This window comes from Pseudophryne corroboree, chromosome 5 (genome assembly GCF_028390025.1).
Source record: "Pseudophryne corroboree isolate aPseCor3 chromosome 5, aPseCor3.hap2, whole genome shotgun sequence".
NCBI lineage: Eukaryota > Metazoa > Chordata > Amphibia > Anura > Myobatrachidae > Pseudophryne > Pseudophryne corroboree.
The window spans coordinates 435,001,988-435,029,118 of record NC_086448.1 but is presented as its reverse complement, the minus strand read 5'-3'; the positions used below and the strand labels follow the sequence as shown (position 1 = coordinate 435,029,118).

The window sequence follows — 27,131 nt, the reverse complement described above, 5'->3', positions numbered from 1 at the left end:
TCGATAATATCATCCAGGGGAGCGAAAGTCAATACAATGACAGCTTATATGACTGCATACAATCCAATTACAGCTACCTGAACACAAGTGGAAAGAATCTGATCTACTGCTACCAGCTAGATTCTTTAATTGCCAGTCACAGATACATGGAAAAAAGTCTTCCCAAATCAATGTAGTTATGTGAGTAAGCATTGTCACTTGCAATTAAGTGTATATGCCCCTCAGTGTAGATGCAATGTCTGTCTGTCTATCTATCTATCTATCTATCTATCTATCTATCTATCTATCTATCTATCTATCTATCTATCCATCTACACACACACACACACACACACACACACACACACACACACACACACACACACACACACACACACACACATATCATAATGTTTCCTGAAATTAATTGTTCCAGACATTCTTAATAACATAATATAATATAGATCTATATTGTATCTACACCTTGACAATATAATGGTTGTCAATGTGTATATAACATCTATATGTGTACGATGCTTACTTGTATGTGTGCATTATACTTTACCATGCTTAAAAGGCTCAATGTGTTCTCAGATTATTAAGAAACTTGGTGATTATCTCCAGTCACTCGTAAAAAAAAAAAGTAGGAAAGGAACACCGCAGCCTTCCCCTCTCTCTTGGCTGCACTCTTATTTTAATGTCAGAAACGGTAAATCATCTATCCTGAAGTGTTGAAATATTCATGCAAGTTCATGGAAACCCCATATAAGCTTAGGGAGGCATTAGACTCAAAACGGTGGTAAAAACATCACTTTGGGAGATGCGAAGACATTGTCAGGCACATCTATAGAGAGACAGAACTGTGCGGGCACTCGTGAAAGATAAAAAGTATTCAGTTGCACTGCATATTTACACACTAAAATACATCTGAAAAGCGTTGGAATATTGTATGTTATACGTGTTTACAATACAAAACGTAACAATAAATAGTGTGTGTGTGTGTGTGTGTTTCTATCTATCTATCTATCTATCTATCTATCTATCTATCTATCTATCTATCTATCTATCTATCCACTTTTGTTTAAACATTTTCAGAAGCATGCACACACCACCATATGCTCGTCCATTCTCAGTCCCAGTAGCGCTGCTTTTCAACAATATCACACTGTTGCGCTATTGCTGATAGACAAACGTTGCCCTTTGTATCTCAGAAACAGACAATTTATTGGAGTGAACAAATAAAAATGCAATTCCTTGTACGCCCAACATGTGCATTTGTGTAAACTTGAAAGGAGTGCAGATTGTGAATCACTAATGACGAAAACCGGAAGAAAACGTCTTGATGATTAATTTACTAATCTAGCATGCTCTTCAAATGGTATGACCACTGGAATTTAATTTCTTTTTGCTATTGTAAACTTTTGAGTTGTAAACTGCAATTACTCCAATACATAGCATAGTCCATAGTTTTAGATATTAATATAATTGTCACAACAACGAGACTGTTTAAGAAAAGGATTTAAACAAAAAATAAGGGTTGAATGTAAATAGAAATAACAGTCAATTTGACGGGTTTACTTAATAACAATCCGATTTGATTGTAATGTTCTCTGCTAGAAAGTCTCATACAGTAGGTTCAACTTTTGTAGAAAGTTATGTATGTTATGAGCAAAACATTTTGCTTCCAGATTTGGGGAATGCGATAAATTCCTTGGTTGTGTCATGTCCTTTAGTCATATTACCAGGATTCCCAACAGAACGTCCTAAAGAACCAGCTTCAAGAATGGTTCCTTTGGTGGTTGCCCAAGAAACGGAGGTGTTGGTGAGTGCCTGGTTCAAAGTACTGTGTCTAAACAATGGGTCGTGAAAAACTCCATCAACCCAATTTCTGAGACTGGTTACAGGGGAATCCTGGCGTCTGTCAATAACACAAACTGGGGTGGAAACAGCCGAAGAAGAAGAGGAGGAGGATGAAGGAGAGGTCACTCCCTGGTGTTTTAGCATGCATGATGGATACTCAGTTTGATTTAAAGAAGTGGCTGTGTGAGCAAGGGACCATATTCTTGGTTTGGAATCCAGAAGTTGACTTTGTTGCTGAAAGCACAATTTGGTTTCACAACTTCTCTGTCTAGATCTCATTAAGTCTTGCTCACATTCATCAACAACACTTTTGAGGCAGTTTTTAGCCCTGTCAAGTTCTTGGTCTACTGAAGAAGCTGTTAAAGGCATCTTCAAAATAACATCTTTGCAATGGTCATTGGCACAATCTCTTGTCCTCATTTGGTGTCCTTCTTGAGATTGATGGTGAAATGGCAGCTTTAACTCACATTCAGAGCTTTCAGACTCAATTGTATCAAAGTCATCAAGGTCACTGATTTCTAGGTCCTTGTCTTCTCTACCAGCGCTTTCTTCTGCTTGAAAAGAAAACAGTTGCAATTACAGCTCCATTAATACTACTATTTTGCATTTAGAGCAAATCATCATTTTTATTACTTTGTTATAAGTTATGGTGTGCACATATTGAGAATAGTTAACCATTCACATAAATCCCTGCCCCAGTGGAGTTTGCAATCTATGTTTCCTACCACATGTACTGTATGCACACTACTACACAGGTTAATTTTTAATTGGGAGCCATTAAACATCTAATATATTTTTGGAGACTGAGAGGAAACCTGAGCACCCAGAGGAAACCCATGCAGGCATGAGGAGTATATACAAACTCCACACAGTTAGGGCCATGGTGAGAATAGAGCCCAAGTTCTCAGTACTATGAGGCAGTAATGCCAACCATTACACCCTTTGTGAATCATTACTTTATGTGGCACCACAAAACTCCACAGCACTGTACAGTTGGCATAGCAATCCATACAGAAACAAATTCTACATAAAACAGAGCAAATGATGGTGCAGACATGAGAGATGGCAAGATCTTCTCACTCATGAAAAATGTATAATCTGTAGCAATTTTACAGAGTCATTGTATGATATATAATTATGTGTTTGAATATACATTAATTACATTTTTATTAACCATACAATAATATAATTTTTTATTAACCATATTAAAATTTGGATGATGTAAGAGGAGTACACAGTGTAATGATAAAGTGGTTTGATGTACACACAAATAACAGATGTCATGTCTACTTTACATAGTATAAAAGGTACAAACCTTCTATCTTTTTCTCATTCTTTATGTTGTCCTTTGAAGGCTCATCTTCCTCATCTTCTTCTTCATCATCATCATAGGGTTTCTTCTCATCTGAGGACTTGTTTCTGGGTGGCCATGTCATCTTGTTCTCTTTCTTCAGCCTCCTTCTGGCATTGGCAAACCAGGTGGAGACCTGGGTGAGGGTCATCTTGGTGATAATTGCCAGCATAATCTTCTCGCCCTTGGTGGGGTATGGGTTCTTCCTGTGCTCCTGCAACCAGGCCTTCAACGTGCTGGTGGTTTCACGTGTGGCATTCTTCCTGCGAGTACCTCCATCAATTGTACCATACCTGTATAACACATTATCAATACGCATATTTAACATACAGCTTTCTCACTTTTTAGTCTATACTAGGTATGTGCTAGAAAACACAATGACAATATTGCATGAATTATTGCAATAAATCCATAAAAAAGTAATATACTGTATATAGCCTATTAAAATTTTGTGTAACAGTATGGTTAATATCTTAAAGAATGTATGTCACATTTCCTTGGATGTCTGAAGCCTGTTTTAAGAGGATAAATTTGAATGACCTCAGGGTATAACTGTTAATATAAATATTTTCCTTTGTGCTCCTTTATTAGCCATGTCTCAGGCTTTTGTTGATGAAATTGTAAAAACGTATAAAGACAGTGGATTGCAGCTGAATATTTAATGCACACCATACTGAAAGGTCACCGGCACTCATGTGGTCTTAAAAAAAAGGTTGAAATGGCTTAAGTGGTTTTGTGCTGCTTTAGGGATAATAGACGCAGCAAGGTAAAACTGTTTTATATCCCTTCAGGGGTAGCAGATGCAAAGCATTGCATAGCACTGAACATATAAGATTGCTGAATTATGATTCACCTAATACAAAGGCATTAGATGGAAGGTGAGAAGTGTTAAAGTGCCAAGCATTCATACTGTATTATGGTGTTCCCCAGCCATTAGGAGTTCTTACTGCGTGCTACGAGAGGTAGTCAATACCCTGTGAATTTCCAGGAATTAGTACTTTTTTTTTTTGGCAGCAAATGGAGCTATATTCGACATTCAATATAAATTTGTATAACATGAGATAAATATAGCAAATTTTGAACCTGCTAGCAAGATATAATAATTGTGGAAAAGCTGAAAAAAGAGATAGATAGATAGATAGATAGATAGATAGATAGATAGATAGATAGATGGATGGATGGATGGATGGATGGATGGATGGATGGATGGATGGATGGATAGATAGATAGATAGATAGATAGATAGATAGATAGATAGATAGATAGATAGGTTATGCATATAAAATTCCAAAATGTTTTTTTCGAGATCCTCTTGATGCCATTATACATATCACATGGATATACACGAGGTGTAAAAGTTTGCACCTGCTGATGGTAAGAGTTGAGCAGATTAGCGCACATCTTGCTAATACAGAACAGAAAACAGTGAAAATGCAGGTGCACGCTCTAAATACTAAATACTACTAATCAGAATAATTATAATAAACTCTGCAATACAAAAGTAAATTTGAAGTGCATAGCATAATTTTGGCCAAAATATGTTTTTGGTCAAAAGTATGCTTAGCACCTCAAATTAACTCTGTTATATTGCAGAGTTTATTATAATTATTCTAATTAGTAGTGTTTAGAGTGTACATCTGCATTTTTTCTCTTTTTTCTTTATGGAACTACAAGTCTCAGCATGGTAGCACCTCTCATTATGCTTAGAATTAGGGTGTGCAGTCCATGGACCCCCCAATATAAATACAGTACAGGCATGGAGTTTTACACAAAAGAAGAAGAAGAAAAAAGCTTTAGTTTTACAGGAGTGGGATATGTAAAGGACGTGTTGGAGATGAGAACACATATTAAATGCAACATTCCCTATTTGACTGGTGGACATACAGCATTTTCTTAATGCAGAATGATCCAATTTTTCCACCTGTTGAAGATGATGTTGTGAACCAGGCCTTGTTCCATATATTTTTGGACATAGTAAGAGTTACATATAGGTCATCTGAGTTGTATGCATCTATGCAATTGCAATATTCAGACCTACACACTTGCTGTTATAGGCCCTCATTCCGAGTTGATCGCTAGCTGCTGTTGTTCGCAGCACAGCGTTCAGGCAAAAAAATCGTCTGTTCTGCGCATGTGTATGGGCCGCAGTACGCACGCGTGAAGTACTTTCACACAAAATTATGCAGTTTTACACAAGGTCGAGCGACTCTTTTCAGTCGCTCTGTTGATCGGTGAGTGATTGACAGGAAGTGGGTGTTTCTGGGTGGTAACTCACCGTTTTCCGGGAGTGTGCTAATAAACGCAGGCATGTCAGGTAAAAATGCAGGCATGCCTGGGGAAAAGGGGGAGTGGCTGGCCGAACGCAGGGCATGTATGTGACGTCAAAACAGGAACTAAACTGTCTGCAGTGATCGCAAGGTAGGAGTAGGTTTGGAGCTGCTCAGAAACTGCATGAAAAGATTTTCGAGCAGTCTGCTAACCTTTCGTTCGCACTTCTGCTAAGCTAAGATACACTCCCAGAGGGAGGCGGCTTAGTGTTTGCACTGCTGCTAAAAGCAGCTAGCGAGGGATCAACTCGGAATGAGGACCATAGTCATCACCATTGTCAATGTGCACAAGCTCTGTACCTGTTGCAAGAGATCCATTTAAAAATGGTTCTCTGTGTATGTAATGTTTTTTCAAAGACATTCTCAATCAACTTAGTTTATGTAAACACACGCCCTGTTGCCCTGTTATGCCCCATCCTTCACAACTGGAGATTGTGTGAGTAACAGAATTGCAAACACAGCTTGATCACCAGTAGCTCTGGACCGTGGGGGTCATTCTGACCCATTCGCTCGCTGCTTTTTATCGCAGCAGAGCGAACAGGTACCCACTGTGCATGCACCGGCGCCATAGTGCGACGGCGCATGCCAGACGGCCGAAGGCTGTAGCTGGGCTGCGATCGCCTTTTTCTGATTGACAGGCAGAGGCAGTTACTGGGCAGGAGGGGGCGGTACGGCAGTGTTTGGCCGCCATTTCGTGGGCGCGGTCTGGCCAACGAAAGCGTGGCCGGACCATGCGGGGAGTGGCCCGCAGCAGCTGCATGACATCATACGCAGCCGCTGTGGGCCGCGGAGTGACGAGTAGCTCCCGGTCCAGCACATTAAAGCTGCGCTGGTCGGGAGCTACTCTTGAAGTGCAAAGGCATCGCCACTGTGTGATGCCTTTGCACTTCTTGGGGGGGGGGCGGCACTGACATGCGGGGCGGGATAGCCCTGTGCTGGGTGTCCCCACGCATGTCAGTGTGAATGATCGTAGCTGTGCTAAATTTAGCACAGCTACGATCATCTCGGAATGACCCCCCATGTGCAGTCTAAAAACACACAAGATCTTCCTTAAGTACGGACTTGCATGCAACTCTGCATCAGCCGCTTATTGGGATATATAATGCGCCTTTGATGAAAAGGTAATATCTAGGCTCACTTCAACAAAGGAAATATGACCCTTCAGTAAAGACAGTCAAAATGTCCACAGACTCATGGTTTATTTACGACATTACTGAGTTTAATTCAAGTAGCATGTTAAGAGAAAAATTTTACATTTTAAATTAATGTAGCACGTGGGCTTAAAGTGGGGGTGTACTGTGGTCATAATGATGACATTTACAATGTCAACATTCATAATCTCAACACCACAATTTCAACAGTTATGATGTTGATATTGTTGAAATGTTGACACTGAACAAGTTGGTATCTACAGAATGCTGACATGTTTACAATGAAGACATGTGAAATGTCGACATGTGAATAACAACATTCTGCAGGGAATGGAGGGTTGGTTTTAGGATGCGGCAGCGGAGGGTTAGGGTTAGGTTATGGGAGGGTTTGCTTAGGTTAGGCACTATGAGGAGAGTTATGGTTACTCCACAGGAGAGGGGATTAGGGTTGGGCACTAGTGGGAGGGTTAAAGTTATACCCCTTTTCCACTAGTGATGCGGGTTGCAGCTGGGAGCCTGACACGGGTGCTACTCGGCTGCGACCCACACCAGAGCCCCTTTCCCACTGCACTCACCAACCCTGCATATTGCCGGGTTGGTGACGCTGCTGGTAACGTGGAAGGGTCGGCGCTGGGAGATCACATGATCTCCCTGTGCCGCCCTTCCATACACTGTGAAAGAGAGCCATTTCGCATCGACACGGCTTCTGTTTACACTGCACAGCTTACTGGATTGAACTCGTGTTCAACCCGGTAAGCTACCCGGGTAGGATTCCCGGATCACTTGATCCGGGTTTTTGCAGAGGGAGCTGTTTCCACTAGCAAAAAACACGTGTAAATGTGCGCCCCCGTGCAATTACCCGTGTTTTTTGAGCTAGTGGAAAAGGGGTATTAGGGATTAGGGATATATTCACTCCTAGAATTAATGATGAAGGATCCACCGGAAGTCATCAGGATGTCACAGCTGGACTCAGAAGATACCATTAGATCCACCGGACCCGCTGTACCAGATAAGTCATCACTATACCACCAGAGATATTTTATTGACATTCTAATCATGTCGACTTTTCATTAGTTTTGACTTGATGAATGTCAACATGATCAATCCTACCATGCTGCATGTTGACATTATGACTATGTCAAAAACCTCATGTCAACATTATGAATGTTGACAGCTTGAGTCTTAAATATATATATATACGACACCCTTAAAGTGGTAGGAAGTTGGACTTTAATATAATTATATATATAATATATGAAGTAATCTCCAAGTGCCAGGACAGGAAAGACCCAGGTCCAGCCTTAAGTGTGAATATAATTTCAAGCTGCTGTAACACGTCTTGTAACTGTGTTCAGTCACCCAGGTCAGACCATGGGTTTTTTTTGGTTGTGAGGGGGGTTGGTAGAAAAGAGGTATTAGACAGCAACATGTGTGGCCATAGTAGAAACAAATCATTCACTGCTTAGGATGACCAACAGGATTGGCTCATGTGTGGTTAGTGTAATTGGTCAAAAAACAAAGGTATGGAGACAAAAGATGCCATATTTTGCACCCCAGTTGTGTCCATTAGGGAATAAATTAAAGGCCATTGCTTGTATTTTGGATTTCCTTTATTTTTTTACACCTGATTTAACATCACGATAACAGATTATAATTAGAGATGAGCGGATTCGGTTTTACTCGGTTTTACTCGGTTCTCAAAACCGAATCTTATTGGCTATCCAAAACACGTGACATCCGTGTAAGATGTCGTTTTGAGAACCGAGTAAAACCGAATCCGCTCATCTCTAATTATAATATCTGTAATTTATACAGTTGTTACAATGTCTCTCTCTGATGTAGCTCAGGATTTGTGTTCACAACTCCTTAGCTGGCAAGCAAAGAAAATATTATGTAGTATAAAATTTTGAAATAGTAAAATGTACATTTTGTACAACCCCCACAACACATCACATAGTGCAGCACATGTTGAAAATGCTCCACTTATTTCCACAAGAATGAAAATGTACTGAACATTTACCAACCTGTGGTATATTGTATATATTTACCAAATGATAAGAAGATATGAGGAGGTTATTTAATAAAGGACATAACGTGTGGATCCATGTTCATCTCCATCCTGACCAGTCATTTATATTTCCCAAATTTGTTCTAATAGTTTGGAAGTGAAGACAAACCCATATAAATGTATGTCTTTGAGAAAGAGCATGCCTAGTTGTTATAATATAACATTGTCAGATATGTTATATTACCCATCACACAGTATCTTGCAGACATTTGTAGACTATGAAAACTATAAAATATGGAAAACATATGAAGTAGAATATATATTGGGCTCCTTTGCGGGCTTTATTTGTACAACAGTTTATAAGGTGCAACCTAAATTGCACAGTTTCAGAACAAATATTTATTTCCAATCTTAATAATAAATCACTGAAAGAACTTTAGAAATCCTGACAATAACAAGGATTAATTGGTGAATTTGTAAGGATATAAATCAGCCTCAGCTTAGTACAGTGCTTGGTGTGGCCACAGACATGGAGTTATTTGTAAATATTTTGTCTAACTTGGACGCATTGTCTGACAAAACCACCATGCCAAAGTAATGGTTATCATTGCTCCATGTACACAAATGTGTTCTTTCTGCACATGTGCTTAGAAATAGAACTATGGCCCTCATTCCGAGTTGTTCGCTCGCTATCTGCTTTTAGCAGCATTGCAAATTCTAGGCTGCCGCCCTCTGGGAGTATATCTTATCTTAGCAGAATAGCGAACGAAAGAGTAGCAGAATTGCTACTAAATATTTTCTTGCAGTTTCTGAGTAGCTCCAGACTTACTCCTAGATTGCGATCAGCTCAGTCCGTTTAGTTCCTGGTTTGACGTCACAAACACGCCCAGCGTCCGGCCAGCCACTCCCCCGTTTCTCCAGAAACTCACGCGTTTTTCCCTGACACGCCTGCGTTTTTTAGCACACTCCCGGAAAACGCTCAGTTACCACCCAGAAACGCCCCTTTCCTGTCAATCACTCACCGATCAGCAGTGCGACTGAAAAGCGCCGCACAGACAACAGCAAAACTGCTAAGTTTTTAGTTAAATAACTAAGCGCATGCGCATTTAGCAACAAATCGCAGCATAGCGAAAATTGTCAACGAGCGAACAACTCGGAATGACCACCTATGTGCACTCTCACATATTCACACTACAGAATAAATAATGTTTTCCATTGTTAAAGTGATAGGTGCATATCTACTATGAGCATAAACCCAAGGCCTCTATCCACCTCTCTTACTACCCCTCCCCCACTCCCATGCGCTCCCAATGCCTGGCAGCTGTCACTGTCCTCTCCAACATTGTCTGCACGAGCAAGCATATAATGGGCCTGATTCTGAGGTGGGAGTTCAGCGAAAAAGGAACTGTGCATCTGGACAATTCATTTTACAATGGCAGAGGTTCAAATACATTATTTCTTGCAGGGTAAATGCTGGCTGTTTTTGTATGCAGCCCACAAACAGAGGGCAGCTTTATTTTTACACTGCAATTTAAATTTGAGTTTGGATTCTCAAATCTGAATCTCTGCACATTTTAATCTGACCAACCTACAGTGCAACATGGTTTTTACCGAGATGCACAGTTACCTTCTCTGTCTTGCATTCCTCCCAACTCAGAATCACACCTAGAGTCACTGTATGAGGAGTACAGTGATACAGTATGTGTCACCATGTGCTTACTCCTGTTCCAGTAGCAATTACTGGGGTAAGCAATGTGATGTGGGGCAGCTGTAGTACAGGGCCAAATAAGTCACCCCACTGTTATAAGTTATTCATTTAACCCAATTTGCAGACCACTAAATTATAAAGTTTAAGAGGTTTACTGTTAATGTGCTAAGGGTTTCTCTGCTAGTTAGTAATACTCCAATAATTCTCTAAGTAGTAGTTGAGGTTGTGTTTGATTGCTTCACATAGCTTTAACTATGACAGTAATTTGAAAAACAGTAAATGTTGATGTACCCACTGCTAAAGGCTGTGAAATTACACTTTAGTGCCTGACTAGACTACACAACTCAAGGAGTGTGACAAATAACCAAATATATTGGGCAGCACAGATTGTGTAATGGTTAGTATTACAGCCTCACAGCACTGAGGTCATGGGTTCAGATCCCACCATGGCCCTAACTGTGTGGAGTTTGTATAGTCTCCCCATACTTGTGTGGGTTTCCTCTGGGTATATGAATGTGTCTGTGTGTACATGTGATAGGGGCAGGGATTGATGGGAATGGACAAATATTCTCTGTAAAGCACTGTGGAATATGTCTGTGCTATGTAAATAACTGGTAATACATAAATAAATATTGGTGTGTTGGTCATGACTAAAGGTGGGTACACACTAATAGATATATCTGCAGATCAATTGATCTGCAGATATATCTATGGACGGATCGGGCAGTGTGCTGTGCATACACACTGCCCGATCCGTCAGGGACTGACGTCATGAACTGGGCGGGCGTGTACACACGCCCGCCCAGTTCAGCTGCCAATCACCACCGGCCGCCGCAGCATGTGCACGGGCAGTCGGCCGACCGCCCCGTACACACACTTCGACGCGCCAATATATCGGTAGATATATTGACCTTCGGCTGTGCTGTGCGGCTGACGCGATACGTCTGTGAACGATGGAGTTCACAGACGTATCGGCCGTACACACTGGCCGACGGTCCCGTGATATATTGGCCATTCAAGAGAACGGCCGATATATCGACCAGGCATCACAAACATACAAATGCATACAGATGCACCAGTGCACTAACAAAAAGTGTGTAGTGCTATTGTCTAGTGTCACAGATAACATTTCACTGGGATATAAAACACATATTTCTGAGTCTAAAAGAAGTCACGTGTCCCTTAAATACATGTGTTAAATTATTTCTCTGCCAAGCTTATTCTCTGTAACAGAAAAAAATAATATATGTTTGCATGATTTATTTGCCTAATATAATGGTTCTTAATATCTGAGAACTGTTTTGTTCAAAGCTGATTGTTTTGTGAAAACAATATCAGCTTTCCAGTATTTTACATGGTAATCTGGCCACTGGGTGGTTCAATTCTCTTGAATGGGGTTTCATTTTAATTGGCAGTAAGCAGCCCCACACTGGGAAAGCTGTTTATTTTCTGAATATAAGCTTGGACTATATGTTTAATTCAACATTTATAAAATAACTTAGGTGACAATACTATTTATAAAAAAATAATAATAATAATATATATATATATATATATATATATATATATATATATATATATTTATTTTATTTTTTTCCAACCTGGTTTCATTATGTAATTCACCTAAATTGCCTTAAATAGTGCATAATAATCATCTAGATAATAATATACTGTATACATGTAAACACTGGTAATACTAATCTGTGCAATCTGCAGCCTATAGAATTGGATGCAAAATCTGGGAACATGTTCTAAAGTTTCTGACATTTTCACTTTCACTTTCTAATTTGACTTCTTGTTCTTAATTTGAAACAAAATTATATAATTTATAGAACAATTAGATACTACTGTAAAATGAAAACTCATGAAGTGGGTGAATGTCATGGGCCAGTCATGTACGCAGTCAAATAACTGTTTGTTACATTATGTTCAAATGATTAATTGGAAGCAGTGTGATCAGCAGTAGGGAAGTGAAAGCGACCTAATGAGGTATATATATATATATATATATATATATATATATATATACACGCACACACATATATTACACAGGGGAGGGGGTCGTGTGTGTGTGTATATATATATTCACACACACACACACACACACACACACACACACACACACACACACACACACACACACACACACACACACTGTATACACAAACACAGATCCTCCAGGCTGGGGAAAATAATCTCTGAGTAAATCATAAATCACCACAGTATATTTAGTTTTGGTAATTGCATGGCAGATAATGGTGTATTCAGTCACAGTATGATGAGTGCATTGTTTCACATGATATAGTGCAATAAGTAATAGAATATATAAGTGAATGGTTTACCTGTCATACTGGTACTGGCTGAGGGTGTGATCATAAGGATAGTAAGCAGCAGTCTGGGCAATACCCGCATGTGCAGATCCGGTGCCATCTTTTGAATCCAATGTGTTCTGTAACATTAGTTCAGGTATTCTTTATATGACAGTATACATACACAGGGTATACACTCTGTTTATTTACCTAGCAGTAGCAGTTATCATCTACTTTTCTATTCAGTTTTCACTGTTATCAGACCAACACAGACACTGTTTAATAATGTTAATATAACACATGCTGCTAAATACATGACAAATTAGCTCATTTTTGTGACACAATTGTATATTGCTTACTGCTCCTGTGGATATATAATAAATAGATGCATTATACATCCTCTTCCAAAACTCATTCTATTGTTAATATGTTTATAGATAAGAGAAACAATTCATACACATTTAATACATATTCTGCACTACAAAAAAGATAAAAGAGCTGACAACATCCATCTCATGCTGTCATTTTGTGTTTATCTTTTGAGAATAGAGAAGATAAATACTCTATGCTAATCTGCAGAATAGCTGTAATACCAGCAGATAAACATAAGAGCAGACGGGGTGTTCTTATTGTTAGATCTGCTCTGCAATAACTGCAAACGTACTTGTATGTCTGCTCGCTCTCTCTCTCTCTCACACACACACACACACACACACACACACACACACACACACACACACACACACACAGTCTCTCACAAACACTCTTACACACACACACACACACACACACACACACACACACACACACACACACACACACACACACACACACACACACTTAATGTCTATCTTTCAATAAAAGAACAACAAAAAAGTTCTATTGACCTTACCAGTGAGTAAAAAGCAGATGCATCTGCCCCATATGTGACATAGTTTCCATAGCCCTGAGAGCCTGTATAGGGGTTCCCGTAGACTCCTAATGCAGCTGCAGAGTTCAGTTCATGCCTAGCCGTGGCCAGTAACCTGCTCTCATACACAGGACAATAGACTGGAGTCTGGGCAGAGGCTGCAGCAGCTGTATCTGAGAGAGTTCTTCCACTGGATTCACAGCAGGTAGACAATGAATTGGTGGTCATCAGTAACTACAGAGAAATGCAGGCAAAATCAAAACGAGGGGAAAAAACCAGCTCTAGCCACGAACAAATCTCATGTAATCTTTCTCTTTTACAAGAGCAAAAATAAAATTCTGTAAATCTAAATAAAGTGATGTGTTATGATTTACAAATGATGGCAAATATATTAAAATGATAGAATAAAATAAAAAAGTTGCATCTCCTCGCAATGTATTTCTCCTCTTAGATTTGCATAGCATTGACATAGCATGGCATAGTGTAGTACTGTATAATATACTATTGTAGATTAAAGTCTTGATAAAGAATTGTATATGCGTCTTTACAAAATGGATGTACTCCCTTGTAGGACATGAAATACTTCCTAATGCAGACACGACAGCATTGTCCCACAGTACATAATCACTCTTTTCCCTATCTCATCTCTATAACCATAGATAGCTCTATCTCACTACCAGTGCTCTACTACAGCTGCTGTGCAATATTTCAGCCTACACAGTCCAGCAACGGGTCTTACCTGTGGCGTGGAGGAGTACGGATACCCAAACTGAGGATATGACATGATACATAAACTCCCGAATCCTTGGAAAGACAAGAGAAGTGGATTCTGTGGCTTAGCTGTGCTCTCTTCTGTAACAATTGATTGGTGACCACAGGTTCCCAGATGCTTATAGGAGGAAGAAGAATACCATCTTTAATTTTTTTTAACCCCTTTAATTCAACAGCCTGCACAATGTGCGCCTAAATATTTCTTCTGACGTCTTGAATTAAACTGTTACTGTATTTATTAAAAAGTCAGGTATATTGCAACAACACGATATGATGTAAATAAAGCAAGAAAACATACATACAAAAACCTTCAAAGGAAATGCAAGAAGCTTTAAAGAGTGCTAGTAGTGACGTCATAAAACCCTTTACTTCCCAGAACTCTTTTTTCTTATATACTTGGACGCTGTGCATCCAAGGGTGCAAAATACTGATATACAACGATTGCTTTTATGGATTGCTCAAGTAATCTTACAAGCTAATTATAGGTGTTCCTACAGCACTTGTGCAACTTGAGAAAATGAATGATTTGATTTAAACAATCACTGAAACACACATTAATGATTTTTTCCCTTACTCACTGAAGGGTGGTAAGCACTTTTAATTAGAAATTAATTAATGAGCATCTGTTTCTTTCCACTTCACACTAATAATTAGTCTCAATTACAAATGAGAGCAATGTTGGGGCATAAGTGTGATTTTTCACTAAACTCCAAGGGCTGCAAAACTGAACTCTGTAGACACTTGGCATCTGACGCATTCAACACACTCTGTGTGTGTGGCAAATGCGCTCCTCTTTCATTTATTCACTGATTGATTCAAATTTAAATCCACCTAATGAAACTGAATTCCAAATTCTAGAACATTAATCATTTTCATCTGTTTGATCAGTGTATTTGAATACTGAAAAAGAAAGGGAACCTATATTTGCAGGCGAGAATAACCTAAATTTAAGCAACTTTATGGTTTGACATTAATGCATTGGAATATAGGGGACTTTATAACGCTGCTTAAGAAGTAATATCTGATTTATGCGTTTGTTTTCTATTGCATAAACTGCTTACACTACACTGTTCTAATTTATTTGCAAAAAGTTACATGTTAAATTCATGATTTGGGTCTGACATAATGGTTATTGGATAGTTTTCAAAGTCCACTATAGAAAAGCCTCTACTGTAAAACGTTATCACACGATATAATAATAATAATAATAATAATAATAATAATAATAATAATAATAATAATAATAATAATACAACATTTGGAAATAGCACATGCAATATTACTTTTAATACTATGTAGGCGAATGTAAAAATAACACTTGCTATGCGATTGCTACAGTATATGGAAACTTTACTGCACAGCCATGGCAAACTATAAGATAAGCATGTAAAAGATTTGATTGAACTTAAGCGTGCAATGCCTTGCAGTGAGATCTGTCGGGGAAAGGGTTACCCATGACGCAAAACAGACAAATCAAAAAGTCAGCATAATTAGTGAAAGTCATGTATGCCCTGACAGGATGGACCAGTACAGTGGAGGTACAATTCTTCTATCCAGAGTGTGCTGACTTGCTCAGATAGCTTCCTGGGTTCAGACATGTGGATAGCCCCAGGGTCACACTCTAATTAATGACGGTGTTCTCTTCTTTTCCCCAGCTGGAAGACTGCCTCCTAGAAACGAATCTGCCCACTCTTGACAGCTCGATTGAGGGTGATTGATGACTATCTGGAGACCACTGTACACCTAATATAATATATACTTCTTAATTGCTTTAATTTACAGGCTAAAATACTTGTCCCCCGATTACATTTAACTATATAGCAACATGAAAGGATATCAATTATATTAGTAATGCAATTAATAAACATGTACTTTAACAAGTTCAATGGTCGTAGCTATGTAGCTAGTCAAGTTGAAAGTTCAGCTATAGGAATACATTATTCACTATACTCTAATATATAACTGAAAATGTCCATCCATTATTCCATAAAAATTGCACACATACTATGTTTACATAAATGAACAACCTTATACGTATGTTTGTATATAGTGTGTGTGTGTGTGTGTGTGTGTGTGTGTGTGTGTGTGTATGTGTATATATATATATATATATATATACATACATACAGTATATATGTAATGTTGGTAGTAGTGGATCAGAAAATATTTAGCATAATTTATGTCTGTATTACACTTGATTCAACCAAAGCAGCAGGGTCATTAACATTTAAAGTGACGATACGATAAGAGATCCTATTCTGAGACCCCTAATACAATTGACTCCTGATAATAGCATATGTAATCAACACAGCTGACAAGCATGGCATTTTAATAAGTGTCTTGCCAGGCTACAAACAATCTGATCTACATAACAAACCCTGTCAAATAAAAATTCATTGAGAGGCTACAAACACTGAAATAAATACTGAGTGCTAGTATAGCACTAGTATAACATATTCACATTAGATTTTTCAAGCTCAATGTTAAGTTGACACTCAAGATTATCAGTGATAAATACACTTTATCAATATGGGTGGTCCCATAATCATTGCATGGTAACTTATGTTAGGAAAGAAACTTTATATAAAGATGTCTGATACTGTTTCCAGGGAACGATCATGACAAAAACTAGACCAAGTTGCCATTTAGCCTTTCATTTTACAAACATATGGCACATTAGAGCATGTCAATGGCACAAAGGCATTTGGCTAAGGCCTTTGAAAACTTGTTACCCAGAATCACACTAAACAAATGTTGTATTGGATACTTGTATTTAAGGCACTTTAGTTCTGTAAACACACATCTTAACCTTTCCTCTGTACACTTATCTTGATAACACATTTTAAGGTACTGAGTGTCCGTAATGACATGTGACTGCACCTTGCAGTGTGGACAGTCCATTTACAGTTGAATACGATGTGAAAGTGTGGCTACTTCTTATCGGAGTACAGAACACAGCACATACATAATCTCATATGCCGACAAATATGTAAATTCCAGTGTTCATTCCAAGATCAGGCTGCAAATACTTGTACCCACTAGTACGTACAAGCAATAATCGCTGCTTATACTCTGTCTTGAGGTTTCACTTTGACAAACATTTGCTCACTTAGCTGAGACTAGTAAAGTTGCTTCAGGGTGCTGACAGTATGCATTTTCAGACTGCATATTCATTTATATAAAATACATAAAGAATAGGCATTATCATGGCATAAACATATACAAGTAGACTAGATATTGAATGTTTCTTTCATTACTCCATAGCCTAGTGTGAAGTATTAATTACGTGAACATCATCAAAGTCTTATAAAGTTTCCACGTGAATAAATGACAGACTGGAGTATAGTCACTTTAGTAAATTATCTATCTTTATATCTGTTTTCACCAAACAATAGTCTTTCGATCACAATAAAATATACGCATAGCCCTTAAATTCCATGAATGAGACTGAAGTGTAATCTATATCTTCTTCACAGTCACTGACACTAATATTTGCATTTTCCATAAGAGTAAATAGGTAAAGAGCTTCATTAAGGTTACAGTACTGTAGCAAGATATATAAGAGATAATCTGGTGTCATGTGTCTGATTACACTAGATTGCTGATTTGAATCTTCAGCTCTATAATCACTTTTGCTATTTTAAAGTAGCGCATGCATTTCACTTTACCTTTGATTGCTGCAGATTGTATCTAAATCCTCCTCCTTGCTTGCTTTCCGAAGACTACAGCTTTCTTCTCGCCTGCACCGTCTCACTTGGTAGGGAGCTGCATGGGAGTAATGTAGACATTTCTGTGTGTATCATACCTGACTAGAGTGGAGTAGTGCTCTCAGTCCCCAGGCACCGCAATCACTTCACTAACCCTCTGTACTGGAGTGACGTTAAACTGAACAGCTCCACTGAGCACAGTCTCCTCACTGATTAACGCTTCTCAGCACCAGCACAACATCACAGTTCCTGGGCAAATATTCAGCTACAGTATAAAACTTTTCTGTCTTTTAGAAGATCAGCAAAGTCGCTTAATGCACTATATTGAACAATCAATATATCTATCATTTATTTCCAATGTAATAGTCTACTTACTGTACACAGTACTTGCGCTCCAAAATGTGCATATTTACAATGTACTGACATATTATGCAGCATCACCATTTAAGTTTACTAAAAACTAAGCTCATTAACCACCATTAGTAAGGGAATATAAATGATGTGCTGTTTTCAAAACTCCAGAAAGCCACATTGCACCATTGTCAGCAGAAGTATTACTATATCAAGTTACATCCATATTCATATTATTCATATGGCATCAAGTTAGTAGATGAGCAGATCCAACCTTTTCTTCCTAGCTGACTGCAGCAACATATGGTTGAAATATTGGATTCACCAAGACTAGTGAACTCAAGTCATTACGTGTGTGTGTGTGTGTGTGTGTGTGTGTGTGTGTGTTTGTGTGTGTGTGTGTATACACACATTATTATTTTGTGTAGATTTACAGTGTCGTCAAGGTTCACGATGGCAATGTGTCAGTATCGAACTGGTCATTCCATTTTAATTCTATAACTTTTATATGCACCATAGAAAGTTATAAAACTGGTATTTATAGAAGGATTCGGATAGAACTTTGTACAGGAGACGAAATGTGGATATAGTAAGCCTGCCCAGCTACCCAAATATTGCATAAAAATGATGATTTGCTGTGTTACGCATGCTACCCATTCATCTTTTCTGTGCAGTTATATTACTAGCTGTTTACATTCTGAAGGGACATTTCCTTATTTGTTTGTACTTACCAGTGTAACAAAATATGCATTTAGCCTATGTACTCATCATCCCTGCCAGTCCACTTTCAGAAGTTCAGAGCAGATTTGTGACACAGATCAAGGTGTTTATTTCATATTTACAGGAAGCAGGCAATAAGCGTCCTGAGAACACTAGAGAACTATTCACATAACATAGCTTTCGACAAGGTAAAGGAAAACAAAAGCTACAGTGCAATACACTGGAATGCAAGCTACAACACAGCACAGCCGGATTGGTTTTAAAATTACACTTTCCTCCAGAGTTTACATTACTGAGCCTAGGGTGAACCCCATCACATTTGAAACCGTGTTGAGAACCCTTATGTAATCTCTGAACAGAAATTCTGATGTATCTACAAAGGCTGAGCCTTTATAGCTGAGCCCACATCATCTATCACCATCACAAACACAAATGATGACAGGCTGACAAATAAATGAAAGCTACTGCTGGCATGTTATACTTGGAGCACTGTATATTTTTATTTCTCCATGTACAGGTTCATGCAGTGATCACACAAATGCGCACCTGGTAAAATAAATCTGACAAAGTTTTTTTTTTAATAATGTTCATTCTACCCATGCACTTCAATTTGTTGTGTTGTCCATAACACGTACCAGCCGCAAGGTAAACTTCATCAGAATCACCATTCAGTTTGCTTGGGGTTTCTATGGCAGTCCCATGTGTTCTTCTTATATTGCGAGGCTTATGTCTACCACTGACAACTCCCAGCTCCCCTGCCTTAGATATAGTAATTTTACTGTATTAGAAAGATCTCCACTTGATGTATTTCTCAACATGCCGTGCACTGCGCTTACTTATGTATTTTACTAATATAAAAGAAGTAGCAAGGAGATCTAATTATTTAGCGCTATCAGATCGGTTGTGACCAAAGTGCAAAGATCAGTCAGTCAGAGACCCGCAGAGATGACTGATTCTGTTTGGCTGTATACGCGGTATCAGCTGTATGGAAAAGGTCATGTTGGATGTTATTTATCAAGAGTACACAGCGGGGTGCAAACAGCAAATCGATTGGAGGGGTTGCCCAGGCTGCACTATATACTGTATTAGAAGGCATTCTCTATATCTCGCTTCCCAGTGTCACATTATTATGCTATATTGCTTAGATGATTGCAGTTCATCCAGGTTCTAGTGGTATGAAGCACTTGTAAGGATGAGCTTGTCTAATAATAATGTGCTACAAAAGCTAATATTGCAAAGCTTCCCATGCACTGCCTGAAGTAAAAGGATTCACAGTGACTTGTTCAAGGTCACCCTCTAATGACCCATATCTAATACACAGGTTGTTAAGACTTCAGTCATTGTCTTCTAACTAAACTGAACCTGAAAAAAACATGACCTTCTCTATTGTATACCACTTGTACTCGCAACTTTGCAAATGTATCCAGGAATGGAAAAGTTAAATCTCTACCTTCGGGTTAACTTTGCTTTGCTTTAAAGATGGAGCCTCTAGTAATTAGCTATTCATTGTAAATAGCAGCTCTATGGAAATATAATCAAAGTACCTAAAATGTGTATATACCTTAATACTGAAATAAATAGTCTGAATGAAGAAACTCCATTCGAAACTGCAATCTAAAATTCCCTTAATATTTTTAGTACACAAAATATGCAGACTACGTATTTGGAGCTTAAAACAGACAGACAGACAGACAGACAGATAGACAGACCGACCGACCGACCGACCGACCGACCATACATACATACATACATACATACATACATACATACATACATAGAAAATAAAACATTGAGTACAAAAAAGATAGAAAGGTAGCATCTGACGGGCACCCCATATGCAAAAGATAAGTATTGATAAAACACAAACTTCTTATGCAGCCGGGGCTGTGATACTAAAACAGTGGCTGAGTTTCTTATTGATACTTTTAATTGTATAAAACAATGTAACGTAAGTGAAATTATGTACTGGAGATTACTGAGATAAAAAAGAACTATTCTCTGTGCGGAAAACGCCGCTGATCTTGGACTTGACCGCATTACAAAAATACCTCATTGTGATTTACATCAAACTGCAGCCTCATTTTACACCCAGTGATTCTACTCATCCTTCTAGAACTATTTGATAATCTTCTTTCCCCCAACCAGTCAGAGTAAGGACATAAGAAATCTACAGCGATACACAATACACATCTCTTACACCACATTCACGTGTTTATGGCTTCATTATCCTCAGCACAACTTCACCAGTCTTGTACTAAGGAGAAAACATTTCCAAAACATAAATTAATGACAGCTTTACTTCATATCTGATATCCTAGCATGTAAACTACAGTTAATTAACCAATTAATAGACATCGCTTTTGCATTCATTCTGCTTGTCCTTGTAAAATATAACACAGAACATATAATAAAATAAAAGATCTTACCGTCCTTTACAAGTGTTGAAGTCTCAAGAACAATGTATGATTTTATTTAAACAATAGCTAGAGGCTGACAGTACTGCTTGCATTGACCAAGACATGACGCGTTTAATTATTGCTACAGTAAATCACTCTACACTATGCTACAAGAATTAGTTTCCTTAAAAAAAATAATCTTTTTTTTTTTTTTTCCACCATATTCAATTAATTGAAAGAAGCAGATAAAAGGCGCATGTACTTAATGACTGAAATGAAACCCTAAGGGTTTTCTTTCTGGTGGAACACAAAAAGTATCACTTCAAACAGCATCGCGCTTTCATTGATACCTACACACATCCCCCACGACCTATTTTAATGACCTGGGTGCATTTATATTTATACTCTTTTCTTTTTTACCTTACTTAGAACAAATACATGAAATGTCTAATTTTGCACGGTGTCAGACCGCACAGACATTTTAATCACTGGGAGTCTGCAGTGCAAATTGCATGGAGGTAATTTTTGACTTACAATAGATGTAGCTAAAATGCTGAGACAGACATTTATTTTATTTTCTATAAAAAGAAAAAAGGTCATGTCATTCTTTACTGCTTCTTACAGCTTCTTTCACCCTGAATAAAAGAGCACATGCCCTGTACACAAGACTTAATAAACATCAACAAAACTCAATTAAAGCAACAGTTACTGACCATCCACTAAATCACCTGTTAGGATTGACCTGTGTTCCCTAAGAATGAGAAAATGAAAAGCACACATCAGGTTTATTCAGAACACTGAAGACTATATTCAATGTTTTTTTGTATTACTCATTCAGATATATAAAATCCATATGATATAAAATGATAATGTGGGGAGTACACGGGTAATGATTATAAGATCTGTTTTTATATTGCACAATGAGTTATTGATTTAAATATCAGTGTTTCCTCTCATGCATGAGACAGGTGTTGGGTAGTATCACTTCTCTTGTTCTGTGTAGGGAATGTGCTTATTAGCACCCTTTATCTATACATATAGATAACTTCACTTTGTTTTTAGGCATCAACCTACACAGTATGTTATTTTTCTGAATTTATGAACAACTGCTACTTCTGCAGTCCCACTTTTCTTGTTCATTATGCTGGTCACAGGTAGCTGTACTAAATGGGCAGAAGAATTTATACAGATTGCTTCATCTGTCTTTTCACATCTTCAACCTTCATCCACAGGGATGGTATTCCCTTCCCATGCCTGCTGCTTTGCTTCCCTTACCCAAACCTGCTGCATGCAAGGGAAAATGTGGAGGAAGGAGACTCATGAGGACTAGGGTTGCCTTTCACTGAAGGAACAAGGAACAAGGGGATGTTCTGCACAAGGAGAAAATATGGAGACTTTATGGTGCAGTTTGCATGCTCCTTCACTGATTTTAATTGGAATGATAAAAACACTCTACTTTTATAGCCTTTCCCTGCTCCTCAAATAATGAGGTACAAAAGAGTACTGAAAGATGGTTTAACAACATGTATGCAGTATATTTATAAGTTCCTTATTAAATAACTGGGGGATGTTAGACAGTATGATAAATGTGCCTGTCCTTTGCTCCAGGTACTGAGAACCCAATAACAACCCTAAATGGCTGCCTAGCTGAGCTCCAGCAGCAGATTAGTGACAGTTGGCTACAACTGAATCCTGATAAAACAGTGGTATTTATGCTTGGACCTCAACATCAAAGGACAAGGCTTCAGCATTGCCAACCAACTGAACTTACACCATAAGAATTAAAAATCCTGACTTGGTGTTGCCCTAGCTAGTGGCTTGACACTTAAACATCAGATATCAGCCACAATGAAATCTCCACCCTTTCATCTGAGGAGCATAGCCAAAATCAATAGCTCTATCCCCCCTTTAAATCTGCCAAAAGTCTTACATGCATGTCTATCATCATGATTAGACTACTGCAACGCCCTCTATCCTGGTCTACCAGAAAAAGTTTTGGTACAAAATGCAGCTACCAACAAGCCCCATTCCAGCCACATAACACCCATTCTCTACTCCCTCCACTGGCTGCCGGTAAGATGGAGAATCGTTTTCTAAATTGGCTTGCTGACTTTCAAAGCCCTGCATGGCCAGTGCCCAAGTACGTGAAGCAGCTTCTGATTCCAAATTGTGCCACTCGGTTACTACGATCTGTAGATGAAAGACTTTGAGCAGTACCTAGAATTTCATGGAATTCATTTGGGGGTCAAGCTTTTAGTCATGTGGCTCCGACTCTATGGAACTCACTTCCCTGCACAGTTCATGAGGTCCCCACTCTAGACTCCTTCAAAAACATCCACAAGACTTTCCTGTTTACTCATGCATTTCCGTAATGTCTCTTCAGTATCTCCATGAGCTCTGTATTTTATGAAAAGCTTTCTGTAATTCAATGTTTTTGAACTGTATTATGCTCATTCCATCTGTTAAGCGTCTTGAGTCCTATTGGAGAGCTCTATATAAATAAAAGTATTATTATTATTATTATTATTATTATTATTATTATATAATGTGTTTAGTATTGGGAATCAGGGTATCCATAGAGGCTGCTCTGCTGAAATATATTAAAAAATTTGTGAGATAGTATTGTGTATCGGTCAGCTACCCCATGAGCCCCCTTGCTAAACCACCAAACAGCTAGATCTGAAATGCTTAACAAGCAATCATTTACCCAATGAGGCAGGTATTGTTTTCTGAGGTGATGTCTCCTGACTGGTGGGCACAGACAGGAGATGAGAAACTTTGATGGACAAAATCAGTTACTTTCCAGGACAATATTTTGAAATACCAAATCAGTGACCCCTGGTTGCTGGTGATTATCATGGAAGATACTTGGTGTTGAAGCTGTGGCTTCAGATTAAAAGACCACTGAGCAAGATAACTGAAACAAGTAGCGGCAAGTCGCTAATTTATTTATTTCATTAACTTATTATTCTTATTATTATTACTGCCAGTTATTTATATAGTGCATCCATATTCAGCAGCACTTTACATGTCATATTTGACCATTAACATCAGTTCCTGCTCCAGTGGAGCTTACAATATATGTTCCATATTACATGTACCCACACGCAGTAGGGTATTTCTTTTTTATAAGTAGTCAATTAACCTACCAGTTGTCAAAGTCGAAAAATATTGCAGTACACACATCACGTACAAACAACACACAGATGGCCTCCGCGCGTGTACTTGTTCTGCTCTGCGTGCACATATTCGCAATTTGCGTATGGTCGCTCCCGCGGTCGTGCGCATCAGCGCGTGGTATGGGTATTTACGGTAGGGTTTGTGAACGCATGGAGAGCTATCAAAACACATTACATATTTAATCCAAATAGTGCACATTGTACACATAGTCCCCCTGCACCACACCAGAAAATAACAACAGTTTAAATGATTCCAGAACAAAGGGATTCATTTTACAGGATAAGAGGGGACAGACTAAGGTTATAAGGTGGTGTTTGGTATCCAGCTGTAGGGTATTTTAAGGGTAACATTCCGGTGTTGGTCTGCGGAAGATCGCATGTTCCTGCGGATAGTTATGTGCAGAAGAAGAATATAGATATAAATTGTATTTACTGTATATTATGTATGCGGCGGGAATCCAGAGGAGACCACCCACAAGAGCAGTTGGGAAAGACATCGCCCACCTATTCAAATCGACCTATGACCTCTCCTGTACTGTAAAAGTGCATTCCTGTGTCCAATGGACAAAGGGATTACAGTATCCATTGTATTGCTTTTGGAAGAATTGTATAAATAAAGCCTGCTGCAGCCTGGCCTGACACAAGACTCACAACGTTATCTATCAGATGACCGGGGACCGGCCGGGTTGCGCAAGCGATTCCAATCACGTATGTACATTGACTGTAGCCATTATTCTGTTATATTGTCTTGTATTGTAGTGTATGATTTGTATTGTAAACCCCCTTTCAGCAAATATTACGCTGTGGTGTCGGAACCCAGTGGTTTAACTACAAATTGGTGTTGTGTCTTCCTTTTCCTGCAAAGGTTTAAGAGTGTATTAGTAACGCATCGCATTGTTGTATAAGGTTTAAAGTGTATCTCTGGGTGTGTGCGCGCTGTGTGTACTTTGTACCCCCAGCGCGGCGTTTGTATGCTAAGTCCGTACAGTGATACGGGACTCCGTACGCAAACAGTGTATAAAGTACGTAGCGTGTGTATTAAGTATAGCGGCCGCAGCGGCCAAAGGTTTAAAGTGCATTTAAGGTGTGTTTAAGGTATAGCTTTCTTTCCTGTAAGATAATCGACATTATCAATTGGGGGCTCTCCGGTCTGCCACATTCTTACGGCCTAACAGGTCACAGCACACTTTATCTATCAGCATAAGGGTGGACAGGTATCCTACGTATCCTTTTCTTGGTCGGTGGAGGCACTGAAAACCCTACTTAATTGCTGATTAGATGGTGTCTGCTCTGTATGGTTTGTAGAGATGCTGGTAGAACTCGTAAGATAAACAGAAAAAAAGCTATTTAAAATCTGTGAATTTATTTTTTGGCACCAAATGCGTACACAACAAAAGCGTACACCCATACTCTTTGTACACCCGCTCACATTGTTGCCATAGGACTGATTGCTAAATTCATAATATAAATATTAAGGAAGTAAGTGTAAAACACAAACACAGTCTGGCCTAGTTATAAGGGTTTATACAGAAAAGAAACTGTGTGGCGTGTTAAGTGAGCGATTATAGTTAATATTGCTCACATTTATAGAAATTGTGTGAGTTGTTTTATTGCGTCCGCACATAAGTACACGTGTTACGGAACGTGAGGACAGCGTACACAAAACGTGCACGTGGGGCAAGGCCGCACACGTGGCATAGAGGTACGCACGGTTTCGTAATTATGCAAGCTTGCGTAGAGTTGTGTGCACATAATAAAACCACACGATAGTTTGTTTAGTTTAAAGGTGGGACAGTAGCCACGCTACAATAGCACAAGATTGCCCAGTTTCCAAAGTTTAGTATAAAACTCTTATTTACTGTATTGCCTCTGGGAGTAAAACTGCTTGTCTGAATGAATGATAATTTTCTGTACAGAAAAAACAAAGTGTATGTGAGTGAGCGAACGAACGTAGGAGCGAGTGGAAATTTGAACCCCGGAATTCGGAATCTCGTCGTGTGGTACTTCAAGTGAGAGGAGACTTGGTGGCGTGAGGCGGCTGACTCATGTTAGTATAAGGTTTAAAACGCAAATCGTGAGGTGATTTGTAGCGGAGCGTGATAGTGCATTGTATTGCGAAGTATTTGAAATAAAAAGTTTTTTTTGGTATTACGCTCCGGACTGAGGGTCCCAGTTTGTACAACGACCCATGATCGTACGGCAGATAGGTAACAAGTACCTATACGCTGTGCGATTGGACCGCGCATTTGTGGATGCGATATATATAGCGCAACTGGATACCCCTTTACGTGCATTGCGTAAAATCGCGGTACCATTAGCACTGTATAGAGCATAAGCAATTGTGATTTGTGTATAAGGTTATAGGGAGTTTTCGCTGGTCTCTCTCAGGAAAATCTCCAGCGGT

The 27,131-nt window shown here is 38.8% G+C and overlaps 1 protein-coding gene across 1 annotated transcript in view; it reads right to left on the bottom strand.

Annotated features, from left to right (window-relative positions):
• Nucleotides 1–1,520: 1,520 nt before the first annotated feature.
• The window catches only part of IRX4 (iroquois homeobox 4), a 69,427-nt gene continuing 43,816 nt past the window's right edge, over nt 1,521–27,131 (bottom strand). The window contains exons 2-5 of the mRNA XM_063925198.1: nt 13,586–13,837; nt 12,727–12,833; nt 3,155–3,483; nt 1,521–2,393 (exon numbers count right to left, since the gene is read on the bottom strand). Of these exons, the coding sequence (XP_063781268.1) occupies nt 1,642–2,393; nt 3,155–3,483; nt 12,727–12,833; nt 13,586–13,837 (1,440 nt within the window). The 3' untranslated portion in view covers nt 1,521–1,641. The remainder of the gene's footprint in view (nt 2,394–3,154; nt 3,484–12,726; nt 12,834–13,585; nt 13,838–27,131) is intronic.